A 22,061-nucleotide genomic window follows, 5' to 3' on the forward strand; every position below is an offset into this window, starting at 1 on the left:
TCCACCTGGGTGGGTCTCATTCTGTCTCTTTCCTTCACTGTATCCTTAGCCATGAGGATCAAGGTGGCCCATGAACTGCTTAATAGAGATATGCTAAATAATTAAATAAAAAAAGGAAGCAGCCTCTCTTGCCCCAGAATGAAAAAGAACCTTAATTTAATTCCCTTCTCTCCCTGAGTTTGTGAATAAGAAGATAGCTTGAGCTCATAGGGCAGTCTTTCCCCTCCATTTGCTGATAGTATGCCCGTCAGTGCTGGTAGTTCTGAGACAAATCAAATTAGAAATGGTTGTACTCATTTGGAAAATCAAGAACTGGCTTTGAAATCTTCCCCTGCAAATTAGATTGAATCAAGATCATTTTCTCCAGCTTATAAATGCTTGATTGGTTTTGTTTGATGCCTCATGATTGAAGCTCAGCCTTGAACTGCTGGATTTAGTTTTTACTCACCAGGGTGTTGTGGTGTCTGGATGGTGATTACAAACAAAACAAACATCCACAATGAAAAAGTTTTGTAAATAACAGCTCAAAGTTTTGTAAATAACAGCTCAGCACAGTATGTAACCCTTGGAAGTAGCACACATAAGAAACTCGAAAACCAGTCAAGGTTAAGCAGAACTTCAGGCAGCACCTGCTCTATTCTCTTCAGGTCTTTAGAATTAGTTCTCTGGAGTGGAGGCACAGCTCCACTTGACTTATTATTTCCTCTCAGGAAATAATGAAGGACGTACTGGGACTTCACTCTGCCTACACTGGAGGAGTCTCAATGGGAGTAGACTGTCTGTCTGCCTTCCATGTTCCTGGGCCACCAATGCATCCCCTTTCTCTGGCTTCTGCCTTAGCTGCCAGACTGGATTCGGTGCATTCTACTTTTAATCATAGTCTATTCCTAGCTACGCTTATTCTTGTTTTATTCTTCCCGGGTGACTCAAGCTCAGACCAGAGTTTTACTGTTTAGCTGAAAAGCAGTGTTTGAAGGGTGAAATGCAGCCTTAGGGGAAGAGAGTCAGGGAGCAGTGGTGACAGCCTGGTTGAGAATCAGCTAGAGACCATTGACTTTGCATGCTCCTCACATGCTTTTTATTTATAGCTTCTTTATTTTAGTTTTCATTTAAAGCACAGCAGCCAGCAGCTTTCTGGAGTCTTCCACAAAATAGCTAAATAGCTTGAGTCACTAGTAGTCAATAGTAATAGGAGTCTTTGGGTAATGAGATGAGTCTAAAGGGAATGTGCTTGGACATCCGAAATAACTGGCCAATGTTTGGCTGGAGGAATAATACCCACTAATAGAAATACATCTGAGCCATTTATCAGTGATAGCTCACTTTAGCATAACCTATTGTTTTTGCAGCCAACATAGAGTTGGCTAGTAAGTAAAAGTCTTGAAAGAGGATGGAATCCTAGCAGAGATACAAGGCAAAGCCAGCATCCAAATGGGGAATTCAAGCAGAGCTGTCTTTTGATGCTAAGGTCTAAAGTTTTTCATGTACCTCAATGATTCAAGTGAAATAACCAGAGGATTATGTTTAATCATAAAGCTGGGAAATGGGTACAAATGAAGCCATTTGTTAAGAATGTCTCCCTTCTCAGTTCTGATAGGTACTTGTTCTAGCTTAGTAAATTACAGTTTTGATGTTATGTGCTGAGACCTGGCTAAAATACCCTGTGACCAATGAACATATGAGAGTCCAGACTGAGGAATATTTGACTAACACTGAGGACCATTAGCTCCCTGTGCAATACATTTTAGTCTATCCCATCTGTTATACAATCACATTCACACCACTATGATGGTTCCATCCTTGTGTCTATCAGCAGAGCGGCATCTTCTGAAGTTGTTCCTCTGTGTAACAGGCAAGTGTCAATTCATTCAATTGGTTCTGTATTCACATGACAAAGACTTGAATACTACTGTGTTCTCTGTGTCGAAAGTCTTGAGGAAGGAAAGCTTCTGCCATGACACTCCCATCCATCAGTCATGAGGGGATCATTGTAATTATACTATTATCACAATAGCTCCTTTTGGATGAGTTTCTCTGCCACAGAGAAAAGCTTTTAGGTGGATGGGTTTTATTGGATTTTCATCAGCATTCAGCACACTTTTGAATGGCCTGAATATGTCTGCAAGGAAGGCTCTGATCAGGAACTTCATTCTCTCTCGTGGTTTTCTTCTGGTTTTCATTTCATAGCCCCTGAACTGGCACTCATCTAATTGGCTGCATGTAATTTCTCCCATTTTGTCATCTGCAAGAAAGTTGCAACCACTGTAGTTCCTCATACAGCTCTGCATTAATCTAGCTTCTCTTTGTAAAATATTTTAGGCTACAGTTTCTAGGGAGTGGGGGAAGGGAAAAGAATAATCAGTCAATTGGTTATTATACTCTGGTAAGTGTGTTTTAAAATACTGGCTTCTTATTCATTTTTAAAATAGATATGGGGTCTTATCATGTTGCCTAGGCTGGTCTGAAACTCCTAGGTTGAAGTGATCTTCCCATCTCAGCCATTCAAAGTGCTGGGATTACAGATGTGAGCTACCATGCTTGGCCTTCCTATTTTTCTAATCTGTAAAACTATATCATCTTTTGCTCACTTCTTTTTATTTTAATATAATTATCATGTATGGTGATACTTGCTCTCTTTCCTGCATCAAGACAGGCATTATTAGGGAAGAGGCCTGAGTTTCCTCTTTACAGCCTGAATCATTCAAAGAAAAAGTCTTCTGAAATGTAAATACTTGGTTACACTTTTCATGGCAAAAGTAGAATGATTCAAATGACCCCTAAGTCCTCTGCAAAGACAAGACAGATGGTAAAGATGTGGGTGTTCAGTCTCAGATACCCAAGGTTAGGGGAACAAGTAGGCATATTAGGGCCTTTCAGTTCAACAGCCTCAGGTTACAAAAAAGAAACTTAAGCCTCTAGAAGTGACTCACTTCGTAGTCGCCACAGTCAGACAGAGGAGTCGATGGTTCAACTGGTGCTTGGGGGATACAGTAAGGAAAAGAACTCAGACACCAAGGATTGAGTTCCTTCCTTGAAGAGTGACTTTATTTTTGAACAACGAAAGACCTGTAGTTCTTATAACATACGGAGAGGAAAAAAGTGGACCCAGGGCAGCTCATTGACCTCCTTTCAGTCTCACTTATGAGGTCAAGGCCAGTGGGTTTTACCTTGAAGGTTTGATCAATGCACTCTTCCTTACCAGACATACTTTGTACCAATTACAGTAAATTAGAGTAAGTACACAGAGTAAATTTAATTACTATAGCCTGCAAAGGCTCAGGTAACATTTATGTGTACAACTCACTAATCCCTGTGCTTAGCTTGAAAAATCTTGAATGGAATTAAACATACAATGGGACAAAGGGGCTTAGCGGGGAATGAAGCTCGCTTCTTGGGATTAGAAGGAGTATTTGAAGAAAGAGATTAAGAGGTATATAGGGTCAAATATAGGCCACTGACCATTTGCTATGTCTCCATTGACATGATTCTAAAGTAAATTTTCTTCGTGTATGGCATTTCTAAATGGCCAGTGGGAACTCCCTCAAATGCCGTCTTGAGACAGATTCTGGAGACAAAAATGGTACTATTGAAAATGGTCAGTTTTTGTTGATTTAACAGTAGCACTTTTACATGCAGCTCGTTTTTTCCTTTTTTCTCCTCGCTTTGGTGAATGGGGGTGGTACCGATGGCCCTCAACTCTGTACGTCATTTCTGCCAGCAGTAAGCACAGCTGAGACAGGACTGTCAGAAAAGTGGCACACAGCAGCTGTGTGACAGGAAGCTGAACTGCAAACACTCACGTGCACCCAGAGAGCTGGGTCAGATTCAGTGTAGAAGGAATTTCCCATCATCCACTTCTTTTCTCTCCTACTTGCCCTTGGCTTTGCCCTTGGAGTATATAGTAGAGCCATGTTCGAAAACCAAAGTTTTAGATGCAGGAGTGGCTACATAGGGGCAAGCATAATAGAGGAAAGCATGATGGGAATAGGGGGAACGGAGAGAGAAGCTGGCCTAAGGTGAGCGAGGAAACCGTCCGAAGATAGAAAGCGTATCCCCGTGCATTTCAACGTTTTCCTGCTCTCTGTTGAGCTAGTTGTTCATGCCCACACACAACCTTATCTTATAGTGAGAATCTCTGAAGGCATTTAATTAAAGGTCTTGCCCTGAGGGACCAATCCAGGAACTCCTTAGATTCTGAGCAACCCAGTATTATGCTCAAGTAGTTGGGCCCATTAAACAATGAAGGAAGGGAGATTGAGGAAAGAGAGCCAGACCTCTGGTCAGATGTGAGCAGACTGATCAAACAAGGAAGGAATCTCAGGTCCTCCACTGTTCTGAAGCTGCCTATCATGGCTGTGATCCAGAAGGCTCTCAGAAGAGGGCTTTGGTGAAGCTAAACTGGGTCTTAGATAACTTGGGGGAGAGGGTACTTTTACACCCTCCTATGCCTTTGCCGCCTTCATCTTTGCGAACTTTCCCACTCCACACAATCTCAGACTTTGAATGAAACTGTGCTCTGGTAGATTTGTTTTTATAGAAAATGATACTACTGACCTCAGGAAAGGAAAAGATAAATAAAAGTTGTTACTGCTTCCTACCTTCTCTGCAGAGCATTTGTGATTTGGATTCTTCTAAAAGACAGCCCTGCCACAATGAATTGGCCATCGTTGGTGATGTTTTTATTCTTGAAAGGCAATTTACCAGAGATCCAAAAATGCAAATTAAAGCAACTATGAGAAACCAAGAACAAGTTGGTAGATCTTTTTTTTTTAATGGTAGCACTCAGTGCAGAGGATGGAGGTATCAGAGATGGTGACTAAAAGCAGAAGACTCCAAATTAGACAGAGATGGGTTTGTCTTCCATGTTCCCTGCTAATCAGGCGCATGGCTTTTGCTAAGTTATTTATTCTCTCTAAGTGAAGAAAATAATACATTATGGCATTGTTGTGCAGAATTCACAAGATATGCATGTAAGTGCCTATCCTATTGTCTGGCATAGTGAGGTGGTATAAACTGTGGGTGATTGCTTGATGGATATCAAGGGCCTTACCCTTTGACACATTAATTAACTTCTAAGGATCAAGCCTAAAGGGAAAAAAACATCTGAACAACTACAACAAATAATTCATGCAATAATATGCTCACAGCAGTGTGATTGATGAATAAATCATTAGAAATGTGCTACTTGTAGAAGTTTGTTTGGGGACTGTTATACATTTTCAAGAATACAGGACTATCATAAACAAACACGGTTGGGACCCAGGGATGTTTTTCTGAGTAAGAGGTTTTTGGAATTGAACCATTACCCTGCTCTGGGACTGAGAACACTACTACATATCTAACTGCCACCTGACTACCTTGGTGGAAAGTTGAATCCAGGTAGCTATTCAGATTAGGGTGTTCTGCTTGTGGGATCCTTATCTTTTTTGCATAAGTGATGCTGGTTGCTGGAGCAAGCTCAGAAAGGCTGAGCCACAGCGTCATGCAAAGGCAGCTATGCCATGGAATTGAAGGGAAACATTTACAGGGAAGATGGTAAGTCCACAGCTGTGTGGATGGAGTTACCTGAAGGACCTCACTGCGTAGTTATGGAGATCAGTGTTTGGAGCCTGAAGGATGAAAATGGTAGGGATGGAAAATAGGAGGTGGTTGGCTATAGAGCTTACAGTAGAAATTCCAAATGGCTTTCCTAGTAGAACACCTATTCACAATTTATGAAATATTTCAGGCTCTCTTCTTACTCACCCATTAGAAGTGACCCCAGTACAGGGCTCAGTTGGGCACATTTCCTAATTTCCTACATTTCTTAACTTCCTTATTCTACTGATTCTCAAATAAACTGGGATCCATTTTCTTCACACTTATGCAAAGAATAATTTTCTTACTCTTCTTTTGGGTTCAATACATACTTAATATTCCGCAAGAGCAATCCTCTCATTCACTCCTCATTTATGTTACTGAAAATACTTTTACTAAGTTAAATCTATGGCCCATATCACTTCACTGTTAGTTTTAATGAAACCTATTCAGGAAGCATCAGAGGGCTTTCAAGCTCTGCCTCTACTCACCTTTCTAGACTTACCTCCTTTATACTACCCGGCCCTTCCTGTCACACTAACTACTTAGAAATGGCAGGTTCCCTGGAATTCCGTAGGGATGCTGTTTTGCTAATTTCTTCAAGGCTTTGCAGAAACTGTGCCCTTTGCTGAGAATGCTAGTGAAAGTACCCTCACTCCACCCTTCCCTAGCTCCCTCCTGTTTTATTTTCGCTTGCATAACATTTGCTTGTCCAGTTATTTCTCCTGCTCAGCTCCCGCAGAAGCAGGTATCTATCCCTTTTTTAGCACGTTCCACATTGTGAGCTTGGCACATAGTTGACTTGTCATAGGTATTTATATAATGAGTAAATGTAATTATTCTTATGTCCCTTAGAAAGTGTGGATGCTTCCATCCCCCTTCCTTCTGGGCATCTCAGATGGCCCTCTTTGCAGATAGCCTTGTGATCCCTAACACAAGAATAGAAAACAATCCTGTGAGTGTGTCTGAGCAAAGCCGACATTTTTTTCTCCTTTAAGATCTTGCCACTGAATGTAGAATGATCCTGAAATTAAGGTCAGCTCCAGGTGATCGTTTATATCAGCTGTCAGATTGCAGAATAAAAAAATGGCTTTTATATGTTTGACTTTTATTGTTTTCCAGGGCAATGTCACTTTTTCCTGCTCCGAACCACAGATTGTGCCCATCACGTTTGTCAACTCCAGCGGCAGCTATTTGCTGCTGCCCGGCACCCCCCAAATTGATGGGCTCTCAGTGAGTTTCCAGTTTCGAACGTGGAACAAGGATGGTCTGCTTCTGTCCACAGAGCTGTCTGAGGGCTCAGGGACCCTGCTGCTGAGCCTGGAGGGTGGAATCCTGAGACTCGTGATTCAGAGAATGACGGAACGCGTAGCTGAAATCCTCACAGGTACTGTCTGCTGGCACTCTGGGTCGGTTTCTTGTTTAGCCAAGTCAGCAAAGGTTGAGGTCTTCACAGAAACATACAGAATTTAAATTTCAGGGATGTGGGTTAGACCAGTGTTCACAAATTGACTCCAAGTCTGAAGAGGCAGCATTGTTTTCTCTTACTAGTAAACAAAACGAAACAGTGAATTTAGAATTAGCTGTGTCAACTTTGGTAAATGCCTAAATTTCTTTGTCTCTTAGTAGCCTCAATGGAAAGATGGAATAAGAATCCTTGCCTGGGAATATTTAGCATAATCTAGACATTTTATAGAGCTCTCTGCTATGTTCTCTACAAACATGGCATGTATCATATGGAACCTTCACCATGCTCACTGAAGGAAGTTACTATTTTTTACTTAATAGATGAGGAATTCAGAAATCATGGCAATCACTTCAAAATCCCATGTTCCCAAGTGATGGAGCTGGGATTTTATCCTGAATTTGTCTGACTTCCAAGTCTATATTCTCCTCTTAAACCACATTACCATGGGACTTTTTATAGCCCCCGAATTCTATTTCACCTAAAAATCGATACATTTTAAAAATCATTTAAAAACCATATCTGTATACATGGCACCAGGGAATGGCAAAACTTTTAATTGGTCCTCAAATGGCCAAAGTTTGGGAAGCCCTGTTTCATTGCCATGTACCACAGATCTTACTGTCTAGCAATAGGTAAAGGTCTATGAACAAGTCGTGTTTTTCAATACCCTGGCTCCTCCAGCTGCTGCTGCTTCAACATGGAACAGTGAAAACCTCTCCCTCCTTTTCCATCTGTTATGTTATCAATATCTGGTGCGCTTCAAGCAGCGGTGTGTTTAGTAAGTTGACAAATACTCATTGAGGTCAAATCTCACATGCCAAGGATTGGGTAGGCATTGTGCTGCAGCATGCTGATAGATGAAATTATTTCAGAAGTCTACAGAAATAAACAATCTGAATAAAAATCTCCCTCTGCTTTTCACCATAGGTCAACATCCATCATGGATTATACTATAATTTGATTTAGATGTTTTTCTCTCAACTGGACTGTGTGGGTTTTTATCCAATAGATTAGCAAAAATTGAGTTAAACTGTAAAGGATATGACTTAATAGTTGTTGACCTAAAAGGAAGAAGCTAAGGCAATATTCACATAAGTAGATAGTTTATTTGGGCCAAGTTTGAGGATTGCAACCTGGGAATATAGATTCAAGTTGCTCTGAATGTATACTCTGCTCTGATTACTTGCAGTTAGAAGCAGATTTTTAAAGAAAAGAAAAAGCAGCAGTTTCTATGTTGTTTATCAGAAATTTACATTAAAATCATAACAGCTAAAAATTGCCTATGCATTTCTTTGTATCACAGATTCCAGGAGAAAGAAGATAATGAATGAGGCAGCTAGTCAGGATAAAAATGACTGAACAATTGCCCAGAGTATGGATGCCATGAGCTCAGGGGAAGGGTGTGGGACTAAAGTTTCATACTGACATCTCTCCGGGCTTGGCGTATTTTGCATAACTCACATAGTTCAGACTGCTCGGAGCTGTTTTTCTTTTCTCATAGGTTTGGTCTTGTCAAATCATGGGAGACATTCAAATGTCCATAAGTGAACAAAATGGCCCACTGAACCCCTGAGCATAGCAGAAGGGCCTGGGTCTGGAATTCAGACAGTCAAGTTTAAAAGCATTAATACCCTTTTTCCTTCCTTTCCTGTGGCCCTGGATAAACATTGTCTCATATGTAAACTGAAGTGTATTAGTTATCTATAACTGCATATCAAGTGACAGCAATATTTATTTGTTATTTCCCAGTTTCTGTAGATCAGAAATCCAGGGACCCGTTGGCTAGTGACTGGCTTGGAGTCTCCCATAAGCTCACAATCAAATTGCCAGTGGAGGCTGCATCCATGACAAGGTTAAATGGAGGAAGATCTTCCACACTTATTCATGTAGCTGTAGGCAGGCCTCAGAAAATCCACTTCCACATGTAGGGAAGTTCTAATGTTTCCCCTCAAGTTATTTACAATAGCTTGAGTCTATAAAAGAAGTTAATAATAGACAAATTAACAGGACAAATGCATACACATATTATTACATGCACAGGTATGCACAAGAGTCACAAAGTCATACAAAATATAAAAGCCCAAAGAAATGGCAGTTGACTGATGCTTTCATGCCATCTTGAGATTACAGAAAGAACAGGGGTTTGGAGCATGGCTAAAAACGTGTTATGGGCCAGGCATGGTGGCTCATGCCTGTAATCCTACCACTTTGAGAGGCCAAGATGAGGAACTTTCTTGAGCCTAGAAGTTCAAAATCAGCCTGAGTAACATGGAAGACCCCATCTCAACAAAAAACTGGAAATCACTGGGCATGTGGGTGCATGCCTGTAGTACCAACTACTCGGCAGGCTGAGGTAGGAGGATGAGCTGAGCCCAGGGAAGTCGAGGCTGCAGTGAGGTGTGATCACAACACTGCACTCCTGCTTAGATGACAAAATGAGATTCCCATCTCAACAAAACAAAACAACAACAACAAAAAATACAGGTATGGTAGTAAATCAGGTTATGTGGCAAGACAGGTAATTGAAGGGAGAGAAGAGGAGGTTCTGTTTGCCAAGGTGGACTTAAGATGTAGATAAAGTCATACAGGTAGCAGCCCTTAAAGAGAATAGATGATAAATGTTTCTTTCAGATTCTTAAACGTGTTAGACTCTCAGTCATAGATCCCAACAAGGGAGAGCGTCACAGAAAGCCTTGCTGTATCGATGCAGGTTTTCTCTACAGATGCAAGTCCCCCACAAGAGACAACTTTGCAGGGCTACTGCTTTCTGAACAGCCCTCCCAAAATATGTCAAAGAAGTATATTTTGGGGTGAAATATTTTGGTTTCTTTCATAAGCTTTTCTTCATGAGTCTCTCCAGAAGGCTGCCAAGGGAGAGTGAGAAAAAACACCCAAGATAGGAGCCACAGTCTTTTTATAATCTAATATTAAAAATGGCATCTCATCACTTCTGCCATATTCTGTTCCTTAGAAGCAAGTAAACATGTCCAGCTCATGTTCAAATGGAGGAGATAACACCAAGGCATGAGTATTAGCAGGTGCAGATTATCTAGGATCATTTTAGAGACTGCTTATCACAGGAGATGAAAAAAAATTACTTTATAAGTTGGTGCGGGCAATTAAATGAGGTAGTATATCTCAAATACTGCACAAAGTGTTGAGTAGCTCTTTAACACATTTTTCTTTCTTCCATGCTGACTCAAGACATATAGCTAGAAGGGGCCTCATTCTACAAAGTCATAAATGTTAAGAATGAATTTGTGCAGTCAGAGGACTTTTATAAAATTTATTAGATTTCCAGTAATGGAGGTGAGTTAATCACTTAGAATTATAATATTTTTCGTGTTCAGAATTATAAAAGTTAAACCTCAGTCCTCCTTATTTGGAAAAGAAAAATGTGAGCTGGAACTGAGCTGTTTCTCTCTAATCAGTGAGATGTTTTAGAGTACAGAGACTTGTAGGCCTCAGGTCAAAAATGTAGTTTTAATACAAGGAAGGCCCTGGCAGCACATTGCTCTTAAAAAATCCAGGTGCTGCCTGTATTATTAAGCACCTGTCAGTCCATTAAAATGCATTTATGACTGAAAGAGAGTCTGGTATGAGCTGCCACTTTACTCAGCTGCAGAAAGGGAACAAATCATCAGTTATTTCAGACTCACCTCTCAGAAAATGAAACCAGCAAAAAGAAGTTTTTAAAATGTGTAGCCAGAGTTCTCAAAAACTGTTGTGTAATTCTCTCCTAAGGAGAATTTCTATGTTTTGGAAAATGTGAACTTTTTTTTTTGGGAAATGGATCAAGGTTTTATGTATTCTGGTATTTTCCTCTCTGGGAGGAGGAAGAACAAACAAATAATCAAACAAAAACCGTTTTCTCTTCCCTTACATTTCTGAGGAAACTTGTTTCAAAGTACTTGAGCTTATAATGGCTTTATAAAAGATCAACATCTCATATGAACAATGAAAAAATAATGACAATGGTTCCTATATTTTTAAGGGCCAACGGGGCTGTCCTTGACACTTGGTGTGTCACAAATGGGTCAGAGAACACAGATAATAAAAGGTTTATTTGAGACTAGTTATAACATCCTGGATCTAAAAGAGAAGATAATTCTTTTGGAAAGGGCAGCACAATGATGCCTCGCGCCTTCAGCCCTGTTCCCAGAGCTTTGTGCACTGTCCATGGCTTTTTAGGAAGGAAGTAGTTCTTATTTGGGGCTCTTTGCATTGAAGATCAAGGAGAGATGTGCAAACTAAATGCATCCTCAAAATAGAAGACATCTGAATTTAGTTATTCTAGGGATGAAGTTTCAGGAAGACAAAGGACAACAGTGGTATCCCTTTCTTGTATATTTCTTTGTTATCTATTTTTGCCGTCTCCTTTTTTTGCAAGCCTTATGTATGTGGGTATGAGGTAAGGCAGAAGACCTCATTTCACTGTAAGTGATGCGAAAGTCGAACTAGCAGCCATTGTTGGTCTTCTGCCAGTTAGGCATTGTGCTAGGGCCTTGTCATACAAAACTGTAGAAAAACTCACAAAACCTTACAAGGTGGTTAGTACACCAACACTCATAGAAAGAAATTGAGAATCCAAATTTACATTAAAGTAGCCAAAGTGATGTTCAGTCTCAGATTTTTCCTTAGAATTCCCAAGTTCATGGTCTTTACGCAGTGTCTTGCTGCTCTCATATCCATTGTTTGGACTGTCCGTTGCTTAAATAACTCAAATGTAGAGAAACTGTTTTACATCTATAGACAAATCTGCAAAATTCTCTTAAGGAAAGTGGCTATCTAGGTCTAAAGCTGTGTCTTTCAAAAACAATTTACTTGGTGGTCTTATCCTTGTGTTACTTGGAATTCACACGAGATTGGAAATCTGTTGTTTTTATAAACTTCTGTGTACTTTAGCTAAAATTAACTGTATACTATTATAAGGTAAATAATATGAGAGGCCGAAGCAGGTGGATTCCTTGAGGTCAGGAGTTCAAGACCATCCTGACCAACATGGTGATACCCCATCTCTATTAAAAATACAAAAGTTAGCTGAGCATGGTGGTGCATGCCTGTCCCAGCTATTCAGGAGGCTGAGGCAAGAGAATCGCTTGAGGGGAGGTGGAAATTGCAGTGAGCTGAGATTGTGCCACTGCACTCCAGCCTGTGACAGAGTGAGACTCCACCTAAAAAAAGGTAAATTTTATATATATATATATGTATGTATGTATATACACACACACACACACACATATCCATATATCAACACACACACACACACACACAGACATTCATTGAGAAAATAGGTCATACTTCAGATTTTTTTGGTGCTCAGTACTGATTCCTTAATAGGATTATCATCTAAGGATGAAGGCTACCAAGTAAGGTCTACCTCAGTAAGGGCCTATCTACTTACTTCTAAGTATGTTGCCCTACTTCATGCAGTCTTTCCCATTCTAATTTCCCCTGTGCCCCATGAATCAAGGTTAACTCTCTCAGAATTCAAATTGAGAGATCTGATCCTCATCCCATGTGGAAATGCATGAGTTTCACTGAAGCAGAGAACTCCTTCTAGGAGTCATATTGAACTGTGAACCTTATCAGAAAATCCACTTAGGCAATTCTTCAATGAATGAGCAACTACCTGGATAACCCAATTTATACATTTTAATCTCCCAGTTCTTTCTTACTTTTCGTAAGGTACCAGGTGCCATGGAGTCATCTCACATGGTTATATGGTCATGAGGATCTCTCAAACTCCATACCCTTTCATTGAGCAATAGATGTTATGTTCTATTTTTTAATGAAAGATGTGGTTGTCATTTTAAAGGTTTTCATGGAGATGCTTAGAATGGAGTTTAGTATTTTCAAAACAACCTGAATTACTAAGAAAACAGGACATTTTATAAAGGTAAAAGAGACCACCTGGTTTGTTTTCTTAGGAGGAATAGGGCAGGATGTTTTAAATGTCATGTGAAATGGTAAGCAATCTTAAGAGAAAACTGGCACCACTCTAATTATTTGAAAGTGATCTGACATTTCAATGTTATTTTTATTTTTCTGATGGGAAAATACAAGGTAAGGAAAATCGAAAGAAGGAGGTATGGAGTTTTAGCTTAAGTTTTGTTTGTTGTTGTTGTTGTTTTTTTTTTGTAGTGCTTCTTAAAATGTCAGATAGTTTGGGCAAAGAGCTTGAACTCAGGCGTCAGTGGTCATGCCCCAGCCTAGCTGTGCTCTAATCGGATGCAGGACATGAGTAAGTCTTGTCGCCTTAGCCTCACTGTCCTCATTTGCTGAAGGAGAGGATCAGTCTAGAATCAAGGATGCTCCCTCCAGCACTATCCCTGATTGCTTGAAATAAAAACAGTAGGCCAACCCCACAGCTTATTATCTTCAAAGAAATCATCAGTCCAAGGCTTTTCTTCTGAAACTGGCATAAGTGGTCCTAATTGATTGGGAGTACCCAGAGCCAAGCCTCTTGCCAGAGGTCATGCATCTCAGCTCCCAAAACTCTGGTGCACTTTGTGGAGTCAGAAAAGTAAACTTGGCCTCTTTGATACCACGGTTTTTGTGGATGAGTCGTTTGCATGATCTTAAAAACATGTGATACTATGGCTCTTCACAACCTGTAGAGAATTAGGAGACACATATCCAAATGCAAATAGGGGTTTTTTTGGAACCTTCCTTAGATGACAGTAAACTACTCTGTGTGTGTCTGTGTGTGTGTGTCTCTGTGTGTGTGTGTGTGTGTGTGTGTGTGTGTGTGTTTGCCTATATTGGTAGGAGGGTTGACAAAATACACTAGGTCTTCAAACTATGTTAATAGAGGAACAGTATTAGTTGTAGGTATTGACACTATTTCATGCAGAGAGAAAACCAGGCAGAGACACAGCAAGGGTCTTTGGCTATGGGACCAGCTTTCTTATAGTTGACGGTTGGTATATAAAAACATCTCTTCAGGAGGCGAAGCAAGCAGCAGTGAGGCAGGCAGAGACCCCACTTTGGATTCCGTTAAAGCATCTTCTCCCCAGAGCTTCCCAGATGTACAGTGTGCTGCCTTGAAGTCACCAGAGGCATCAAACTCAGACTGGAATTTTCGGCATTAAGGGGTGAATCTACATTTTAAAGACACGGTCTTGGCACAATAGAATGAAATCCATAAGGCGAGGGGAAAGAGTCCAAACTGAGAGATCTGACCCTGCCAGCTGGCACCACTTGCTGCTTATTAGCTGGAAAGGCAAAAGGTGAAAGCTGATCACCTGGGACAGACAGAATCTTTGGACAAAAGGCAACATGGCCAGCCAAGAGCCAGAAATCAAGAAAAAAAACATGAAAAAGTGTCTACGGTCAAGGCCAATGGCTTATTGGTGATGCCATCTCAGCTCATCCCATTTATTCCTAGGAGCAAGCAATACTGTTTATCATATTTCCTCAACCACCTTATTATGTTTCACTCTTTTTATAATTCCTTGAATAGTACTAATTAGAGAGAAGGTGTTCCAAAAAAAAAAAAAAAAAAAAAAAAAGTAAGCCATCCTTTCTATCAGTTAATTTTCTATAGCCAGTAGACTTCTGTGACTGGCTTGTTCTCTCACTCAAAGTATGGTAAGATTCTTGGATCAACAGCCATAGTGAATGTGTATTTGATGATTATTGAGCATTGACTACATTTGCATTAAATAAAATACATAATCCTGCATCTATGCTTGACATGACCCACCTTAGCTTCTAGAATTTAATCTCAATTGATATTTTCTCAAGAAATCTTTTCAAGGCAGGCCAGGGACCTTGTTCTTTTGGTTATCTCTTTTTTCTCCTTTGTAACATTTGCCCTAAGTGTGTATGTGTATGTATTCATCTGCTCAGGCTTCTGTAAGAAAATATCACAGACTACATGTCTTCAACAACAGAAATGTATTTTCTCACAGTTTTGGAGGCTACAAATCCAGGATCCAGATGTTGGCAGAATTGATTTCTTCTGTGGGCCTCTCTCTTTGCTTGCAGATGGTCGTCCTTTTTCTGTCTTCACATGGTCTTTTCTCTGTGCATGTCTCCGTTCAAATAGCTTCTGCTCATAAGGACAAATAGCTTCTGATCATAAGGACACGAAACATATGGAAACTTATTTTACCACAATTACTTTTTAAAGGTCCTATCTGCAAATACAATTGTGTTTTTAGGTACTAGGTGTTGGGACTTTAATCTGTGCATTTTGCAGGGACACCATTCAGCTCATGCAACGTATATTAATATGTCTATTTAATTGTTGTTCAATGACTTTTTCCTTACTAGAAATGTAAGCATCCATGGAAACAAGAATATTATTTTCCCAAGCCTTGGTCCAACACCATGCTTACCACATGTCTTCCATAGCTATTTGCCACACACATGAATAAACTAGTGGAGTTGGCCTTTAAAACATTTCTGAAGGATATAATTTTAACAGAGAAAGAAGAGTTACTGATTGTTAACAAACATTCCTGTTACAACAATTATATGCTGCATAATGTATCAAACATAGGAATGAGTTATACCTAGGAATGAGTTATACTCAGGGGAAGTACTAATTAGATAAAGGGCAGAGGAGGCCTTAGAGGTAGGGAGATGGCCTGGAGAGCTGCATCGTGCAGGATGGAAGTGCCCACCCTGTGGAATGCTGGCAACCAGATGCTTATAGGCTACAGGCCTGCAATTAACAGAGCTGTTTCCCAAATATTGCCCTTTTTTGTAGAAGCCATTTGTAGCTAGCCACCACCTGCACATCAAGTAAACATGATGAGGCCATAAGCTTCATCCTCTGCTTCAATTAAGTTGTCATTAATGCCTCAGTATTTGAGCTAAGATAATGTTGATGAGAAAATCTCATTAGCAAGGGCAAATAAGTGGATAGCCACAGGGCTGTGATTGTCACAACAAGCTGTCTGGTTGAGCACAGAGTTTGAGTTTCAGCAGATAACAACATGATGAAGCATTTTATGTTACACAAAATTGAGAAGTGCAATTGTGTGAACTTTAAGATACCAAGCGAAGGTTGGAAGTGTTTACCAAAGTAGTAATTTCTTGAGCATGTTCAGCTTTTTAAGTTTTGGATAATGACAATCAAAACATTCTATTTCTTAACTCACTCTTTTTCTTTGTCTGTCACTCAAAAGAGGCACTACAGGAGCTAGATTTTTTAAAAAATCGTAGCAGATTTATCTTATTGTAAACCTGCTATCACCTCCCTTTTTCTTTTATATCTTTTACTTTGACATTCTCTCATATAATTTACTTTGCTTCTATTGGCTTTAGGAAACTTTTGGAGCATATACTCTGCACTGGGTACTGTGGTTGGACCTGGGAGTGAGGTACTGCCCTCCAGGAGCTCATAGGCATGGTTGGAAGAGACAGTAAAAGGCATTTATGAACGACAGGACATGTGCCTGGGTCACTAGGGAAGCATGGGGAAGAGGCAACAGGACAGGTGAGAAAGAAAAGACTTTCTAGAGGTGGGGATATCACAGCTTGGTTCTGAAGAATAAATAGAATTTGGCCAAATAAAAAGAGAAGGAAAGGATGCTCTAATAAGAGAAGAGAAATAGAACAAAAACCAGAGGTGTAAGACTATGGGGGCTTAGATGCCTGGGGCCCAGAGGACAAAGGATGAAGGAGCATTTTGGTCAGGGACCCCAGAGTTTGTGCTATATTTTGGGGAGAATAGGAAAATAATTCTCTGGAGTTTATCTTAATGTTTAGCCTATGGATGTTTGATCTCAGCATTCAAGTTTATACTAAGGAAACCACACTTTCACTATCAACCGCAAATGTATTGTGACTTCCTAGCGGATGGCAAAGCCAGATAATTTCCCTTTATGCCTTGATCGAGAGTTTTTAGGATCCAGGTTACCTTGAAATATGAGCCAGGCATTAATAACTAGGAAAGGTTTAACCTGTGATTTATGACCAATGCTCACAAGAGGACCTGCTCCTGACACTTGGCAGTGGAGATTCAGCTGGTCTGATGCTCGATTCATCAATGAGCATTTGGAGAGGGCAGGATGCTGCCCTGCTGATGCTAGGGGTTCCCAAAACATGACTCAGACTCTGACTCCCAGGTACCTGTCATCCCACTGGGAAGAGGAGACTTACATGCATGGATTGTTAATTAATACCACAAGGCAGTAAATATTATGAACTAAATAAATGATCAGACAGCAGATGCTACAGGAATTTAGAAAGAGAAATCATCATGCACTAGTCTAGTCAAGGAAAGCCTGCTTCATTCATTTTCTGATTTATTAACTTATTCATTTATTCAATCAATCAATCATTCAGCACGTTTTATATGCCCTGCTCTGTGCTAGGTGGCTGTGATAGGAAGTAATAAAACATATGTTCTCTGTCTGTACAGTTTAGGAGAGGATTTGCTGACATGAAAACTTGGCCTTGGAAGATTGGGGTATGGATTTCTATAGCAGGGAATGGTAAGGGTAGCATATAGATGGAGCAGAGGCTGGGCGTGGAAGCCCTAATTCACTAAGTGTGTTTACTTGAAGCATAATAAACACACTAGTCCGGGGGGAGTAGGGAAATCTTGTAAGGATTTTGGACTATAGCCTGAAATGACAGAAGGAGACTTGGTTATAGAAAGAGTAGATCATCCAGCTAAGCAGTGTGATTTTCATTCTCTGAGCTCCATGACCCAGTGGAGGGGTATTTGTCGTGAGGTCCATGATAACTTGGTCTTTGGGTAGTTGGATCTAGCAAGGTGTCCTCTATTAGAAAGAGAAAGGAGGTTGGGAAAAGTGGGGGACCATCACAGAAATTTCCAGCTTCAGGGATAAGGAGTAGAACAAAAGTCAGAGAGGGAATTTGAAGGCATATGTGTATTCAATCTACTACATGTAGAGAAAAGTTAATAGAAATTGATAATTGATGGAAAAACAGTGTACAAGGGAAACCTAACTCAGGCTCTAAATTGTAGCATAATGGTACTAGTTATGGTAATATACTCTTATGTGATTGACATTTTCAGACTGTCTTATTCAATTATTCATATATTGCCCACTTTATTCTCACAAAAGTTGACTGTGAGAATAGTCAACAAAAGTTGACAGCTACCTTCGAACTGTTAAACAAGATCATGTATGAGAGCACATAGAAAGACGGCTGAATTGAGTTTTCTGGGGGAAGACAAAGTCTAGAAACTTTCAAGTGAAGCCAATCAGTTTTGTTTCTAATTTACAGATGATGTAATAGGTTTAGAGACATTTAGAAATCTGTCTAAATTTCTGGAAATTGTAGGTGGTAGGGATTTTAGCAAGGAGTAACAGATGAATAAAGCCATCAAGGAAATCATTAACAAGTTATCTTCAGTGTTAGAAACAGAGCCTTTGAGGACTCTGCTCTGGCCTGGGCTGTCTTTTTGTTCTTGTGCATAGCTGTAATGTCCTAGGGTAGTCATGGCTGATGCTTAAGGGTCCTGAACAGTCACTCGGTTACAAAGGTTCACTGACACCTTGAAATATTATGATCTTGCTTTTCATATTGTCTTCAAAACATAAAAATAAGATGTTAAAATGTGGTGACATTTGAAGTGCAAAGATGTGTTAGAAATTTTACGGAGGAATTGGTGGGGTTAGAGAAAGAGAGTACAAGAGTGTATCAAGGCCCTGCAACCTCAAAATTATTTCTTTTACTCAACAGTTCTGAGCCAAGGAAGAATTTCCATTCCCACCAAACTCACCCTTTACCACACTCACCCCCCGTATTGTGAAAAAATGTACTGTTGGTGATGGGGTTGTGCTGTTGGTGATGGAAGGCTGTGGTGGTGATGATGGAAGGTAGTGGTATTGGTGATGGAGGAATGTAGTGTTGGTGATGGAGGGTTGTGGTGTTGGTGACGGAGGGTTGCAGTGTTGATGGAGGGTTGTGGTGTTGGTGATGGAGGGTTGTGGTGATGGTGGGAGTTGTGGTGTTGATGATAAGGGTTGTGTTGTTGATGGGGATTGTTGGTTAAGGGGGGATTGTGATGTTGGTGATGGAGGTTTGTGATGTTGGTGCTGGGAGCTTGCAGTGTTGGTGATGCAGGCTTGCAATGTTGGTGATGGAGGGTTGTAGTTTTGATGATGGAGGGTTGTGATGTTGGTGATAAGAGATTGTGGTGTTAGTAATGGAGGGTTGTGGTGTTGTTGATGGGGGCTTGCAGTGTTGGTGATGGAAAGTTGTGCTGTTGCTCATGGGGTGTTGGTGATGGGGTTTTGGTTTTGATGATGGTTTGTCATAGTGTTGGGTGATGGGGGTTGTCATTGATAGGAATTATGGTGTTGGTGATGAGGGTTTTGGTGTTGTCGATGAAGGATTGTGGTGTTGATGATGGGGTTGTGGAGTTGGTGATTGAAGGTTGTGTTGTGGCTCATGGGGGGCTACTGTTTTGGTGATGGTTCATTGTGGTATTGTTGATAAAGGGTTGTAGTGTTGGTGATGGAGGGTTGTGGTTTTAGTGATGGAGGGTGCTGTTGGTAATGGAGGGTTATGGTGTTGGTGATAGAGGGTTGTGTTGGTGATGGAGGGTGGTGTTGGTGATGGAGGGTTGTGGTGTTGTTGAAGAGGGGTTGTGGTTTTGGTGATGGAGGGTTGTGGTGCTGGTAATGGACGGTTGTGGTTTTGGTGATGGAGGGTTGTGGTGCTGGTAATTTAGGGTTGTGGATTTGGTGATGGAGGGTTGTGGTGCTGGTAATGGAGGGTTGTGATGTTGGTGAAGAGTGGTTGTGGTTTTGGTGATGGAGGATGTGGTGTTGGTGAAGAGGGGTTGTGGTGTTGGTGACAGAGGGTTGTGGTGTTAGTGATGGAGGGTTGTGATGTTGGTGATGGAGGGTTGTGGTTTTGGTGATAGAGGTTGTGGTGTTAGTGATGGAGGGTTGTGCTGTTGGTGATAGAGGGTTGTGTTGTTGGTGATGGAGGGTTGTGGTTTTGGTGATGGAGGTTGTGGTGTTGGTGAAGAGGAGTTGTGGTGTTGGTGACAGAGGGTTGTGGTGTTAGTGATGGAGGGTTGTGGTATTGGTGATGGAGGGTTGTGGTGTTGGTGATGGAGCGTTGTGCTGTTGGTGATAGAGGGTTGTGGTTTTGGTGATAGAGGTTGTGGTGTTGGTGAAGAGGGGTTGTGGTGTTAGTGATGGAGGGTTGTGGTGTTAGTGATGGAGGGTTGTGTTGTTGGTGATGGAGGGTTGTGGTGTTAGTGATGGAGGGTTGTGGTTTTGGTGATGGAGGTTGTGATGCTGGTGAAGAGGGCTTGTAGTGTTGGTGACAGAGGGTTGTGGTGTTAGTGATGGAGGGTTGTGGTGTTGGTGATGGAGGGTTGTGTTGTTGGTGATAGAGGGTTGTGGTTTTGGTGATGGAGGTTGTGGTGTTGGTGAAGAGGAGTTGTGGTGTTGGTGACAGAGGGTTGTGGTGTTAGTGATGGAGGGTTGTGGTATTGGTGATGGAGGGTTGTGGTGTTGGTGATGGAGCGTTGTGCTGTTGGTGATAGAGGGTTGTGGTTTTGGTGATAGAGGTTGTGGTGTTGGTGAAGAGGGGTTGTGGTGTTAGTGATGGAGGGTTGTGGTGTTAGTGATGGAGGGTTGTGTTGTTGGTGATGGAGGGTTGTGGTGTTAGTGATGGAGGGTTGTGGTTTTGGTGATGGAGGTTGTGATGCTGGTGAAGAGGGCTTGTAGTGTTGGTGACAGAGGGTTGTGGTGTTAGTGATGGAGGGTTGTGGTGTTGGTGATGGAGGGTTGTGTTGTTGGTGATAGAGGGTTGTGGTTTTGGTGATGGAGGTTGTGATGTTGGTGAAGAGGGGTTGTGGTGTTGGTGACAGAGGGTTGTGGTGTTAGTGATGGAGGGTTGTGGTGTTGGTGATGGAGGGTTGTGTTGTTGGTGATAGAGGGTTGTGGTTTTGGTGATGGAGGTTGTGGTGTTGGTGAAGAGGAGTTGTGGTGTTGGTGACAGAGGGTTGTGGTGTTAGTGATGGAGGGTTGTGGTATTGGTGATGGAGGGTTGTGGTGTTGGTGATGGAGCGTTGTGCTGTTGGTGATAGAGGGTTGTGGTTTTGGTGATAGAGGTTGTGGTGTTGGTGAAGAGGGGTTGTGGTGTTAGTGATGGAGGGTTGTGGTGTTAGTGATGGAGGGTTGTGTTGTTGGTGATGGAGGGTTGTGGTGTTAGTGATGGAGGGTTGTGGTTTTGGTGATGGAGGTTGTGATGCTGGTGAAGAGGGCTTGTAGTGTTGGTGACAGAGGGTTGTGGTGTTAGTGATGGAGGGTTGTGGTGTTGGTGATGGAGGGTTGTGTTGTTGGTGATAGAGGGTTGTGGTTTTGGTGATGGAGGTTGTGATGTTGGTGAAGAGGGGTTGTGGTGCTGGTGATGGAGGGTTGTGCTGGTAGTGATGGGGGCTGTGGTGTTGGTCATGGAAGGTTGTGTTGTTGCTCATGGGGCATTGTGGTGTTGGTAATGGAGGTTTTGATGATAGTTCATTGTGGTGTTGGTGATGGAAGGCTGTAGTATTATTGATGGAGGGTTGTGTTATTTCTGAAGAGGGGTTGTGGTGTTGGTAATGGAGGGTGGTGGAGTTGGTAATGAAAGGTTGTGGTGTGGTGATGGATGGTTGTGGTGGTGATGGGGGATTGTTATTAGCATCTAGTGAGCAGGGGTGCTGCTGCACATCTGACACAGGAGGTATACCCTAAGACAACTACCTCCAACAAATAATCAGCCAGTTCAGAATACCCAGGGCTAGTGGTGACAAAGCCCACTTTAACGGTAAACCCTACCCTTGTAAAACAAAAATTTAGGAACTCAGAATATCTCTTAACCTCTCTGAGTCTCCGTTTCATCAAGTGTGAGCTGTAAAGGGCTGTGGAGATCTCATTACCAAAAGTATTTGAAAAGATATATTAGATGCTCTATAACTATTTTTTAATTTTATCTAGAAAGATAATATCAAACTAATAACAAGTGGCTAGACTTCAATTTCTGACATAAGTAGACATCCTGAGAAACAAAAGTTGAATTTTAA

General features: G+C 41.3%; 1 protein-coding gene across 1 annotated transcript in view; it reads left to right on the top strand.

The window, feature by feature from the left end:
* CNTNAP5 (contactin associated protein family member 5) overlaps positions 1 to 22,061 on the top strand; it is an 882,261-nt gene that overhangs the window by 452,451 nt on the left and 407,749 nt on the right. Inside the window, exon 8 of the mRNA XM_021667927.2 lies at positions 6,700 to 6,964. Coding sequence (XP_021523602.2) covers positions 6,700 to 6,964 — 265 coding nt within the window. The remainder of the gene's footprint in view (positions 1 to 6,699; positions 6,965 to 22,061) is intronic.

This window comes from Aotus nancymaae, unplaced genomic scaffold, assembly GCF_030222135.1.
Source record: "Aotus nancymaae isolate 86718 unplaced genomic scaffold, 86718_ANA_hifiasm-v0.15.2.pri h1tg000029l, whole genome shotgun sequence".
NCBI lineage: Eukaryota > Metazoa > Chordata > Mammalia > Primates > Aotidae > Aotus > Aotus nancymaae.